This window comes from Carlito syrichta, unplaced genomic scaffold, assembly GCF_000164805.1.
Source record: "Carlito syrichta isolate Samal-C Ts95f unplaced genomic scaffold, Tarsius_syrichta-2.0.1 Scaffold316420, whole genome shotgun sequence".
In the NCBI taxonomy this organism is placed as follows: Eukaryota; Metazoa; Chordata; class Mammalia; order Primates; family Tarsiidae; genus Carlito; species Carlito syrichta.
This window is the reverse complement of record NW_007260516.1, coordinates 1915024-1928978: the sequence shown is the minus strand read 5'-3', so window position 1 is coordinate 1928978 and position 13955 is coordinate 1915024. Positions and strand designations below refer to the sequence as shown.

The 13955-nt window shown below is 43.2% G+C and overlaps 1 protein-coding gene across 1 annotated transcript in view; it reads right to left on the bottom strand.

Moving 5' to 3' along the window:
- Positions 1–13955, bottom strand: part of PCSK5 (proprotein convertase subtilisin/kexin type 5) — a 467206-nt gene that overhangs the window by 65605 nt on the left and 387646 nt on the right. Inside the window, exon 27 of the mRNA XM_021707170.1 lies at positions 888–930. Coding sequence (XP_021562845.1) covers positions 888–930 — 43 coding nt within the window. The remainder of the gene's footprint in view (positions 1–887; positions 931–13955) is intronic.

The following is a 13955-nucleotide window of genomic DNA, read 5'->3' as shown; positions in this document are numbered from 1 at the left end:
TGATGTGAGTTTTGTGAAGCACGTCAGGCATCATGGAGTTTGAATTGTCTGCTTGGAACTTGCAAGTCTCGTGATGCTCTTGTGATGCATAATTTGTAAACCGCAATATATATCATGGAATTTGTACGCCCCTAGTAAATAATTATCACACTGCTGGAGGGTATAGAAAATGGTATATAAGTTGGAAAAGGTTTGAATAAAATCGGCTCCAGTCCTGATCAGACTGTTCCCAGAAGAACTGCCTCCGAGTAGTTTCTTCTCGCTGTCCAGATTCTCTGGTGCGGGTCCTAACCCACCCTTGGTCAGTGCTGGTCACCGACAACCATGTATGCCAGAAGGGAGACTAGGATAAAAAGGGGAGGTGATGCTGAAACGTGCCATCTTTGCTTCTGCAGATTTTTATTACAGAATGTTGGGGGTGATGGCTGTCTGTGTTTCATTTACCTTAGTGATCCATGTCTCTCACTGTCTAGGGATGAGTAAGAGCTAATGTAGCACCTGGCTTCACCCTGCAGCATCGGACTCCAGCTAAGGACAAGGTCTCCAGGCAGACATTTGCAAATGGTTGACTTGGAGTCAGGTATATTATTAAGGTCTGTCCATACACAGCAAGATCTGAATCTTGGTAACCCATGGTGAGATTCCTAGACACCAGTGTCAGGCAGGCTGGATGACTTCCAGGATCCAGCAAGAGAAGGCCTCCTTTCGAGGCAAGAAAACAGCTGGGCTCTTATTGCTAAATCCAAGAATGGCTCGTTAATAGCCTGACAGGACAGAGTTGCTTCGGGCTGCAGGGCCGCTCTGCTTTAATCACTGGGTTGAAGATTAAGTGAGTAATGCTTACACTGCAGAAAAGTTAGTGCCGTGAAACGGAAGGGCAGACTTACATGTAATACCCTGTGGCGCATGACGTGCAGGTCCCCGGATCATCTGAAAAAAAATTATCATCATGAAATAGAAGCATCACCAGGAAAAAAAGTCATTTGGAAAAACAGACTTTGGAAAAGTTGTGACTTGAGACAAATAGTCCTGTGGGATCCTTTCATGAAATGTACTGTCCAGAAATGATATTTGAACATTTTGGAGCATTTCTAATTGGTAACAAGACGTACACTAGAATTTATCTTTATCAAAGACAGTAAGAGTTCTCATAAATACTTGGCCTTGACATTCAAGGCGGAATAGGCCCAAGCTACTGGGTCTTCAAATCACAGATCAACGACCGTTCCCATTAAGAACCTTCTGGCCTCGACTGAGGTAGAGGCATCAGGCATGTCCACACTCAGATGCTTGGCAGAGGTGACAAGCTTATGACCCAGAACAGTGGGTTTTCCCTGAGTTACCACAAACGCTTGCCAAAGGAAGTGCATCTCATTGGGGCGGCTCCTTTGAAATCTGGACAATTATTTTTCCCCAAGTCTTCACTTCATGTTCTGCACTTCACAGCCCTCCTAAAGAAACTGTCCTGGCCAGGTTCGGTGGCTCAGCCTGTAATCCCAGCACTTTGGGAAGCCGAGACCAGTGGATTGCCTGAGCCCACGGGTTCGAGACCAGCCCAGGCAACTTGGTGAGACCTTGTCTCTACAATACATTTTTTAAAAAACTATCTGGGAGTGGTAGCACGCACCTGTAATTCTGGCTACTTGGAAGGCTGAGGCGGAAGAATTGCTGGAGCCCAGCAGGTCGATACTGGGGTGGCCGTGAGCATGCCACTGCACTCCAGTCTGGGCGATAGAGTGAGACTCCAACTCAAAAGAAAAAAAAAGAAACTGTCCCGCTCTCAGTAAGAGTACTGATGCAATGTGTCCCTGTTAGCTCAAAGAAGGGTTCTTTCCTGCAGCTTTCAGGGGACTTAAAGGGAGAGGAAGGATGTTGAGAGTCACCCTCTCCATCTATTTCTCTCCATCTTAACATTTCCCAGAAGATGCAACTCTCAGATCTGATTATTAAGGGTATTTTTTCCCCTTTTTTTTTGAGTCAGAGTATCACTCTGTTGCCCAGACTGGAGTGCGGTGGCATGATCACGGCCACCGCAGCCTTTACCTGCTGGGCTCAGGCAATCCTTCCGCCTCAGCCTTCCAAGTAGCTGGAACTAGAGGCATGCACCACCTGCCTGGCTAATTTTTTGATTTATTGTAGAGACGAGGTCTGGCCATGCTGCCCAGGCTGGTCTTGAACTCCTGGGCTCAGGGAATCATCTATCCTGGCCTCCCAATGTGCTAGAATTACAGGAGTAAGCCACTGTGCCCAGGCCTTGTTAAGGGCATTCTATAACACCCTCCAACCTGCAGTTCTTGGAAGTAAGAGTTACCTCCAGCAGGTTCTACCTGTGATGTAACCTACACCCCAGTCCTGTTCATTTTAGTTTAATAGGAGTTGAGGTTGGACACAGTGACTCATGCCTGTAATCCCAGCACTTTGGGAGGCAGAGGTGGGAAGATAACTTGAGTCTACAAGTTTAAGACCCAGGTGGGCAACATAGCAAGATCTCATCTCTACAAAAAAATAAAGAAAATTTAGCCAGGTGTGGTGGTGCATGACTGTAGTCTCAGCTACTTGGGAGGCTGAGGTAGAAGGGTGATCTGAGCCTAGGAGGTCGAGGCTGCTGTGGGTCATGATGGTGTCACTGCACTCGAGTCTGGGTGACAAAGTGAGACCTGAATCAAAAATTAGTAACAATAATAATAGGAGATAACAAAACTGCTCCCTCTTAAAACATTGCTCTTGATACATAATGAGTTTATGTCACCTTTAGCTTATTTAAACAAATAAAACAATGTTCTTTGAATTGTTATAACTTTCTGTTTCAGTCTATTCTGGGCTCTATTCTGATTTTCTCAAAGACTGCTCCTTGGAGGGTAAAGACAGCTTCACCCAAATCTTTTGTCACACATTCATCTTGGGTCTTCCTAGGGATGCTGCAAGGTGACACTACCAAGTACTACACATAATACAACTAGTGCATTGTACCAAAAGTTACAGTGGGAAAATTTCTAGAAGAGGTTCTGCCAATCAAGCAGGGCTCCTCAGAACCTTCTGGAAATAGCCTGGTAATGATGCAGCAGAAAGGATACTGACTGGGAACAGGGCTACCTGTTTCCAGTTTGAAGTCTTAACCCAGGCTTAACTGTTTTGTGAACTTGCACAAGCATCATCTACTTTCTGAGTCCGGGTTTCTGCAGGTATAAAATGAGCTGGCTGGACAAGATGGTTGTTAAGACTTCCCAAAAGTCAAAGATTCTGAAGTTGAGTCTGGGAGGAATTGGCAAACGATGTCATGTTATGTATTGTGTAGGAATGCCTTCATGCCACATAAACAGAGCTGAGTAATTGCAGCAGAGAGCAATAAATGTGTGTGTGTGTGTGTGTGTGTGTGTGTGTGTGTGTGTGTGTGTGTGTATTTTGTGTGTGTGTGTGTGTGTGTGTCAGAGTTTTACTCCGTCACCAAGGCTAGAGTGCTGTGGCACAATCATGGCTCACTGCAGCCTTGAACTCTCCAGGCTCAAGCAATCCTCCTGCCTCAGCTTCCTGAGTAGCTGGGACTACAAATGCATGCCACTACACCTAGCTAAGTTTTCTATTTTTTGTAAAGATGGGTATTTCTTTGTTGCCCAGGTTATTCTAGAACTCCTGGCTCAAGTGATCCTCCCAACTCGGCCTCTCAACGTGTGAATTACAGGCATGAGCCACCGTGCCTGGCCTAAAAATGTACTATCTACCCCTTCACAGAAAGTTTGCCAACCCCTAGCTATAACACTATCCGCTCATGACTTTGTCATGCTCACTTTGTTGGGTGACGCAGGTATAAATGCAATTGTCCTAACAGCTGGTCCTTGAGTTCCTCATAGGGAGAGAACTGTCTATATTTAGGAAAATACCTTGTCAAGCTACTTGGGGGTAGAAGTTTAATTAGAAGAGTTGGACAAGAGCCAAGACAACCAAAGAGATAGAAAGGTCCTTTGCGGAGGCTGTGATCTGCTCCTGGGAGGGAAATGGATTTTACTGTCTGGGTCAACATGGTTTGTAATAGGGTGACTAAAACAGGACAGTGAAATGAACCAAAAATCAGGCTAATTAAGTGGAGCCAAGAACTGAAGCTAGAGGTACCCAGGAGAAAGGAAAGCTCCCTGGCATTCTTAGAAATCTTCATGCTGCCATAATCTGCGGATTTGGGATCTGAACCCATTTTAAAGGGATACAGTGGCCCCAATGAACAACAGTGGTTCCACTGGGCTAATTCATTCCCCACTACAAGTCTACTTTTGTTTCTATATTCTTTTCAGTTCTTCTCCTAAATAACTTTCTACGACTCAGCTTGCTTTTCTCTGCTTGTTCCCGGTGAACACGGTTGACTCTAACAGTTTTACTAATTTGGTAAGGGCCGGGGAAATTCTAATCCCGTTCACTCATGTTCTGGTCATCCCTTCCATCTAGGAACTTAAGAGCTTGCTCTCTGCTCCTTTAAGTCAGTCACTGATGAAAATGTTAAACAGAACCAAGTCTCAGAAATGTGCATAACAATGTCATCTTGAGTTCAGGGACTTTTCTAGACCCGTTGCACAGTGAATTTGGTACCTTTACAACAGTTTGCATAAATGAATAATGCATAAAACAAGAACTGTGTCTTATAACAGCTTATGAATGCCCATTAGTTTTTCTCATTGTTACCCATTGTCCTTAAAGCATGAGAATTATTTTAAAAACAAATTTCCACCCAGAAGACCCACAAGTTAGACATAAACTAAATGGACTTAGCTTGACCACTGAGAGGTTGCTTTGCTAGGTGATTAAGGAAGAAGGTAACGATCTCAAACCTAGAAGTTGACTCTAAGTCAATGTGGCATTTAGATGGCAAGGAGGGGTGACTTGAGGAGAAAGATGAAATTTCCTGGCTTTGAGCGTGCGTGTGGGGTGGGGAATCTAAACAAGCTCCAATGGTTAACTGTTTTGGAAGGTGTTATCCAGTGAAGGATGTTTAGATAGCTCTGGTTATTTGATCTTGTCAAACTTTGGAGCTGAGAGAGCATATTCTTAGGAGAGATGGGGCACATTCAGTCAGAATTCCAGGAGAGCCTCACACATTTGGAAAACAGCCTTCAGAAACAGTTGTCGGCTTCCCGCTGCTCACATCCCTGCTAAAAAGAACGTGTAGCAGATGCCTTGTCAAGGCGGGGATGCGGCTTTTCCTTTCTTCAGAAAACTCATTTTTGATTCATTTGTATGGGGTGGGGTGGCAACAGTACGGTGTCCACTCTGTCTTGAGAGCTCTTCATGATCCTCTATGTCCCTTTTCCAGTGTCCTTGGGGAACTGGGACACATCACAAGCTCACTGAGCCATGGAGACACTGACTTCTGCTGTCAGCGTCACCTTCAGGGGTCCACATACGTTCTGTGCCATTTTGCTTTGCTCTCACTATGATCTGGCCTTCACCAATGAATATGGATGGATCGGGAGGAGCTGTGGACGTCTTACCCATGCGTTGTTTTGGAAAGGGGATATTTTGAACTTGAGATGGAACTGAACATCTTAAAGCATCCAGAGAAGAATAATTTATTTTAATGGTTTACATAAACCTTGTGACTCATAATGAAGAATACATACTAGCTAAAATGCCCTTAAGTGCTTTTTCTAATTTTATTGTTCTTCTTGCGTGTTTATTTTTCATTTCGGGAGACAGAAGAATCTCAATGTTGCAGGGATAAACTTTGATCCTAGGATATTGGTATCTGCCAAAATTAGCATGAATTAGATCTTATGTTTAGGCAGAATTGGATCTGCAAAATTGTGGACAAAAGTTGATTTCAGGGTGTGCCTATCCTATCTTTGGCTATTTCCATCAAGTTTCTAGAACTTTTATCCATACCCCATGCTAACCAGGTCTCCCCTACCACTCACTATTGAAATCTATCTCTTCTGTGTCCCATTCCTGCAAGGACCTAACCAGGTTATTACCTAAGATGATTGTCAAATGGGTATGTTAAATTTGCGCTCTTGGGAGACTCTTAAGCGCTCTCCCCTCTCACTCTCTTCTTAGATTCCTTCCACCTTGACTCTCTTAGGGCACATGTGTAAATGTTTCACAACATGTTACCCACTGTATTGTAATTCAACATATCCTGGATGCTTGCTTTCCCCAGATGATCTCAATCTTTTGACCCATTCACCTTCCCTGGCCCAATCATCTATATCCTACGCTCTACCAAACTCAGGGTTCTAGTCACCTTCCCAGGATTCAGCTTGGCCTAGGTCTTCCATGCTTAGGCAAAGTATTTGAGCAAAGACACGAACCATCCGTACTTCATAGACTTCTAGCCCCAGTTACTCTTCAAGCTCCATCAACAAAAGTATAAAGCACTAAACTCCATACCCTTTTTTTTTGAGTTGGAGTCTCTCTCACTCTGTTGCCCAGACTGGAGTACAGTGGTACATTCACAGCCACCGCAGCCTAGACCTACTGGGCTCAGGTGATCCTTACGCCTCAGTCTTCCAAGTAGCCGGAACTACAGGCATGCACCACCATGCCCAGCTAATTTTTTGATTTATTGTAGAGATGAGGTCTCACCAAGTTGCCCAGGCTGGTCTCGAACCTGTGGCCTCAAGCAATCCTCTCACCTCAGCCTCCCAAAGTACTGGGATTATAGGCGTGAGCCACCGCACCTGGCCAAGCTCCATACTCTTGTTTGATCACCCACTGGCTTAAAACATTAGCATGTACCTGCAATGCACATATGTGTATAAATTATTTATTAGCTTTTATTATTTATGACATACTCGTCTATGAACATTTCAGGTATATTAAAAAGATAGGCTACAGTAGAAATTTTAAAAGGATAACATAAAAATAACTATGAACAGAAATTCTTTTGTTTTTCTTTTTCAGCCCAATGGATTGCTTTGCACACCTCTCTTTGGAGATGAGTGACCTAGGCCACCTTACTGAATGCCACATCTGAGCTAATAAATTCCTATTTAAGCTTGCAAAAACATGTTTTAAATTTGGTTCCTTAAGGTTATAACTGGAAGAAATGGCTCTCTGATGGGGTCACTCATCTGCATGTATGTAAGGATCCTCCTTCCCTTGACTTTCAGCCCTTCCTTGTTTGTTGATAGACTATTTGGTTTTAATTTACTTGTTCATCTAGCATTTTGGGGTCAGAAGATCAGTGAAAATACAGATTTGAATGATATGATATGATTCCACTTTTTTCACCTCTTCACTACCCTCTGTAACAAACTTTTTTTAGGGAGGGCAGGGGCCTGTTTCTTTATTGTCAATATGCAATATCAAAACAGGTACTACTGGTTTCTCCTTCGCTCAATCGGCCCCAAAGACAGCACACCAAAGGAGAGTACATTTTAAGTCAATAAGCTGCAGGCTATAGACCTAACAGACCTCACAGAAACCTTACCAAAAATGGGGACTGGGTAGGAAAAGACACTTAAAAGAAGCAAAACTTCAAAATAATATGCAATTTTTAAAAGTTTTGTACATAAGCTACTCAAGATTTCTTCAACACTGGCTAATATAAAGCACGAGATGACACTTTTAGAGACAGCAGCTTCCAGCCCAGAAAAGGGTAATGAGGTGAGTTTCATATGGCTAAATCAGTGGCAAAATCATCATTTTCTTTCAGAGAGACAGGAGAGCATTAACTGGTCACCTTAATATAAGGGACACATGATACATTCTGTGAATGGTTGGAAAAGGGGTAGATGTAGTCAAAAATGTGGTCTCAGAGGTCTCACTGTCTTAATTTGGTCACTTCTAATAAAAAAATTAAAAATAAAAATAAATTTGTCCAAAGACAGCTTAAAGCTGAAAACCTGAACAGCACATTTTTGTTGTTGTTATTTTGGCTAACCTCACCTGGAATCACTTTTATGGTTTGGCTGAGCAATGAAGTTTCCTCTAGTAGAGTCTTTCCTTAGGTGTAACAGTCTTTTTAGATGGAAAATCGTCAGTGATGATGTCCTGACAAAAAGTAACCTGAAAGTTATCCGTTGGGAATAGGCTAAAAAAATGTGATACTGGCCTGCCTCAAAGATATTATGGGTTCAGTTCCAGACCACCTCAATGAAGCAAACATCACAATAAAGTGAGTTCCACACATTTTTTGGTTTCCCAGTGCATATAAAAGTTATGCTTACAATATTCTATAGTCTGTTAAGTAAGCAATAGATTATGTCTAAAAAAGTACACATCTTAATTAAAAAATACTTTATTGCTAAAAAAAGTGCTTAAAAAACGTTTGAGCCTTCAGCGTGTCTTAATCTTTTTGTGGTGGAGGGTCTTGCTTCGATGTGGATGGTTGCTGACTGATGAGGGTGGTGGTTGCTGACTATTGGGGTGGTGGTGACAATTTCTTGAAATAAGACAATGAAATTTGTCACAGCAACGGACTCTTTCTTTCACAAAAAATGTCTCTGCAGCATGCGATGCTATTTGAGAACATTTAACCCATAGGAGAACTTCTTTTGAAATTGGAATCAGTCCTCTCAAACCCTGCAGCTGCTTGATCAACTAAGTTTATGTAAAATTCTAAATCCCTTGTCTACCAGGAGCAGATTCCATCATAAGAAAACACTTCCTTTATTCATGCATGAGAAGCAACCCCTCATCTGTTGAAGTTTGATCATCAGATTGTAGCAATTCGACTACATTTTTAGACTCCAATTTTTTTTTGAGCGGCGGGTCTTACTCTGTCACCTAGACTGGAGTGCAGTGGTACGATCACAGCTCACTGTAGCCTCGAACTCCTGAGCTCAAGTGATCCTCCTACCTCACACTCCTAAAGTGCTTGATTACAACTATGAACCATTGTTACCTGGCTCAAGTTCTACTTTTAATTTTAGTTCTCTTGCAATTTCTACCACATCTGCAATTACTTCCTCCACTAAAGTCGTGAACCTCTCCAAGTCATCCATGAGGGTTGAAATCAACTTCCTCCAAACTCCTGTTAATGTTGATATTTTGACCTCTTCCCATGAATCACAATTGTTCTTAATGGCATCAAGAATGGTAAATGTGTTTTAGGAGATTTTCAATTTGCTTTGACCAGATACATTTGAGGAAATCACTATCTACAACAAAATGTATTCTTCACAAAATGGATTTCTTAAATAATAAAACTGGGCAGTTAAAATTACTCCTTGATCCATGAGCTGCAAAATGGACGTCGTGTCAGGAGACATAAAAACAACATTTTTTTTTTTTTTGAGTTGGAGTCTCACTCTGTCACCCAGGCTGGAGTGCAGTGGCCGCTCCCGGCCACCGGAGCCTCGACCCGCTGGGCTCCGGCAATCCTTCCGCCTCAGGCTTCCGAGTAGCTGGAACTAAGGCGCGCGCTACCATGCCCGGCTAATTTTTGATTTATTGTGGAGATGTGGTCTCGCCAAGTTGCCCAGGCGGGTCTCGAACCCACGGGCTCAGGCAATCCACTCACCTCAGCCTCCCAAAGCACGGGATTACAGGCTGAGCCACCGAGCCTGGCCATAAAAACAACAATAATCTCCTTAAACATTTTCATCAGAGCTCTTAGGTGACAAGATGCATTGTGAATGGGCAGTAACATTTTGAAAAAAATTCCTTTTTTTTGAGCGGTAGGCCTTCACAGTGGGTTTAAAATATTCAGTAAACTCTGCTGTAAACAGATGTGCTGTCATCCAGATTTTGTTGTCCCCATGTCTAAAACATAGGCAGCATAGATTTAGCATAATTCTTAAGAGCCCTAGGAGTTTTAAAATGGTAAATGAGCATTATCTTTAACTTATTGTCACCAACTGCATTAACCTCTAACAAGAGAGTCAGCCTGCTCTTTGAAACTTTTTATTTGAGTTGGGGTCTCACGCTGTCACTCACGAAGGCTGGAGTGCAGTGGCACACTCATGGCTACCGCTGCCTCGACCTGTTGGACTCAGGTGATCCTTCCACCTCAGCCATCCAAGTAGCTAGAACTACAGGTGTGTGCTATCAAGCCTGGCTAATTTTTTTTATTTCTTGTAGAGATGAGGTCTCACCAAGTTGCCCAGGCTGGTCTTGAATCCCTGGGCTCAGGCAATCCTCTTGCCTCCGCCTCCCAAAGTGCTGGGATTACAGGCATGAACCACTATGCTTGGCCCTTTGAAACTTTGAAGCTAGGCAATGATTTATCCCCTCTAGCTGTGAAAGTCCTAGAGAGGGCTGTTTTTTTCCCAATAGAAGGCAGTTTGATTTACATTGAAAATGTGTTATTTAGTGTAGCCATCTCCATCAATGATCTATTTTCTGGATAGCTTGTTGCGGCTTCTCTATCAGCAGTTGCTGTTTTGCTTTGTACTTTTATGTTACAGAGACAACTTCTTTTCTTTTCTTTTCTTTTTTTTTGAGTTGGGAGTCTCACTCTGTCGCCCAGACCGGAGTGCAGTGGCCGCTCCCGGCCACCACAGCCTCGACCTTCTGGGCTCCAGCGATCCTTCCGCCTCAGCCTTCTGAGTAGCTGGAATTATAGGTATGTGCTACCACACCCGGCTGATTTTTTTTTGGATTTATTGTAGAGATGAGGTCTCGCTGCCCAGGTGGGTCTTGAACCCGCGGGCTCAGGCAATCCACTCACGTCAGCCTCTCAAAGGCGCGACAACTTCTTTTCTTAAGCCTCATGGACCAATCTCTGCTAGCATCCAATTTTTCTTCTGCAGCTCCCTCACCTCTCTGTCTTTATTGAATTAAAAAGTGTTAGGGCCTTGCTCTGGATTAAGCTTTGGCTTAAAGAATGTTGTGGCTGGTTTGATCTTCTATCCAGACCACTACAACTTTCTCCATATCAGTAATACGGCTGTTTCACTTTATCATTCCTGTGTTCACTGGAGTAGCACTTTTAATTTCCTTCAGGAATTTTTCCTTTGCATTCACAACTTGGCTGTTTGGTGCAAGGGGTTCAGCTTTCAGCATATCTTGGTTTTTGACATGACTTCCTACTAAGCTTAATCATTTCTAGCTTTCAATTCAAAGTAAGAGATGTACTACTTTTTCTTTCATTTGAACACTTAGAGACCAATGTAAGATATTACTTGGACTAATTTCAGTATTGTTGTATCTCATGGAATAGGGGGTTACTGAGGAGAGGAAGAGAGATGGGGAAATGTCCAATCAGCAGAGCGGTCAGAACACACACAACATTTATCAGTTCAGTTGGTCATCTCGCGTGGGTGTGGTTCATGATGTCCTAAAACAATCACAGTCGATTCCTGAGTACTGTGATCACTGATCACAGATCACCATAACAGATAATATAATGCAGAAAAGTTTGAAATATTGTGAGAAATAGGAAAATGTGACACAGAGACACGATGCTGAGTACATGCTGTTGGAAAAATGACGCCTATAGATTTGCACAAGGCAGGGTAGCCACAAACTTTTAATTTGTAAAAAACACAATATCTGCAATATGCAATAAGACGAAATGCAGCAAAATAAGGTACGCCTTTATATTTGTACAAGATGGGCTAGTAGCTGTTAAAATTTTGCTTCTCAAGAGTATTTAATGACATGGAAACATCTTCATAATAGGCTATGTAAAAAAAGGATAGTTGTCTATGTATATGATAGGTATGCACATGTATATCTGTCTGTATGCAGATATATCTAATTGTATATAAAAAATCAGAAGGAGGCCTGGCACAGTGGCTCATGCCTGTAATCCTAGCACTTTGGAAGGCTGAAGCAGGAGAATCAGAAATCTAAGTCCAGGAGTTTAAAACTTGCCCAGGCGACTGGACTCAGTGGCTCAGCCTGCAATTCCAGCACTTTGGGAAGCCAAGGCGAGTGGATTGCCTGAGCCTGTGAGTTCGAGACCAGTCCAGGCAACTTGGTGAGACCTTGTCTCTACGATAAATCAAAAAAAAAAAAAAATTAACCAGGCATTGTGGCATGTGCCTGTAGTTCTGGCTACTTGGAAGGCAGAGGCGGAAGGATTGCCTGAGCCCAGCAGGTTGTTGCTGGGGTGGGTGTGAGTGTGCCACTTCACTCTAGCCTGGGTGACGAAGTGAGACACCAACTCAAAAAGAAAAAAAAAAAAAGACTAGCCTGGCAACAGATCGAGACCCCTTCTCTATTAAAAAAAAAAAATTGCCAGGCATGGTGGTACATGTCTGTGGTCTCAGTTACTTAGGAGGCTGAAGTGGAAGGATCACTTGAGTTCAGGAGCAAGGAGCCATGATTGTGTCACTGCACTCCAGCATGGGTGACAGATTCGGACTCTGATTTAAAAACAAAAATCAGAAGGAAAAAAGCTAAAATGTGAACAGTCATCTCTGTCTGATTTTATGTATGTATCCACATATATGTTTTTATATTTTTAAAATGAATGTGCGTTATGGCATTGATGAAAACAAAAAAATGTTATTTTAAAAACGGAAGACAAGGTTCAGGTTCTGAGCTGTCGGTGTCATCTGGACCGTGTGTTTGCAACGGTACCCTCCCACAGATCTTCCCTTAAGGAGCTTGCTGTTGGTGATGCTCTTTCTTTTCTTTCTTTTTTTTTTTTGAGTTGGAGTCTCACTCTGTCGCCCAGACTGGAGTGCAGTGGCCGCTCCCGGCCACCGCAGCCTCGCCTGCTGGGTTCCAGTGATTCTTCCGCCTCAGCCTTCCAAGTAGCCGGAATTACAGGCATAGCGCTACCACGTCCGGCTGATTTTTTGATTTATTGTAGAGATGAGGTCTCGCTGCCCAGGCGGGTCTCGAACTCGCGGGCTCAGGCAATCCACTCACCTCAGCCTCCCAAAGGCGTGGGATTACAGGCTGAGCCACCGAGCCCGGCTGCTCTTTATTTTCTTGTTCCTTTCCTAGCTACTCCTATTCTCTCGTCTTTCCATTTCGCCTCTCGGCACTTCCTGATTCCACACCACCAGGACAGGACTGACGTTCTTCTGTGGGGTGTGGTTAAAACAGTGGCAGATGTTTGTCGAAACTCCTTGAAACAGATTCACTTTTAAAAAGGAATTGTTTTTCTGATATAATTCTGCACAGGAGGCAGATGAATAGGAAATGGGGTTATTCTTGGCTCCGCCTGAGACTCGCCAACCAGATGAGGGGCTGTCACTCGGGCCAAGCATTCTTAAACAATTCCCTGCAGGAGCACCTGCAGCCTTGTTGAAGCATCAGCAGAATGTCCATCCCTGCTGGGATGTTCCACTGTTCCCTTCGAGGAGAGAGGCAGCATTATAAGCAGCCGATACTTAAATTGTTTTGAGAGATAATTAAGCAAATTGTCAATAATGCATATTCTCCCAGAGTAAATATGTACTTAGTGACTGGACGGCGCTGTACAAATTTGCAGCAGAGGTACTGACATTCTTCAATCCACCCGAGGATAATGAACTGGGTAAGAGATTTATATGCCCGAAGAGTGCAACTAATTATAAGCCCCAAATAGCACTAAAAAGTACATAATTCAAACAGGCCTCGCACTTAGAATTGCCTCGAATAATTAACACTCAAATACAAAATGGATTATCTGACAGCTTTGCCAAAGCAGATTTTTCTGGAAGGTTCAATGGTGCTGGGATACAAAGTATTAAGTTTGGGGGAGGGGGTCTGTAGATGATTTTCATTTCGTCCTTGCTGGTGTCCAGGGATAATGAATAAATATTTGAATTGGCAGTCATGCAAATGGTGCAGCTGACAATGGGGCACAACCCCCTGGAGGGCCACGGTAGTAGAAAAGACCGGAATAAATAATCGAAATCATTGTCTGCAAATGTTGACTGAAAGAGGGCTCAGTCCTCCACTAGACTCTAGTCTTTACCAAGTCCTCTAATTCCAACAATAGTCTATCATAATAGGCAAGCTGTTTGTGGATTTCCACACTTCTCTAGGCCGACTAGCAGGTGGATGTCACGAATGACTGTAGGCAGCTGATTTCTACAAGGATTCCTCACTTCAGCTGAACAGTCATTCACGTATCCATTTATTCTAGA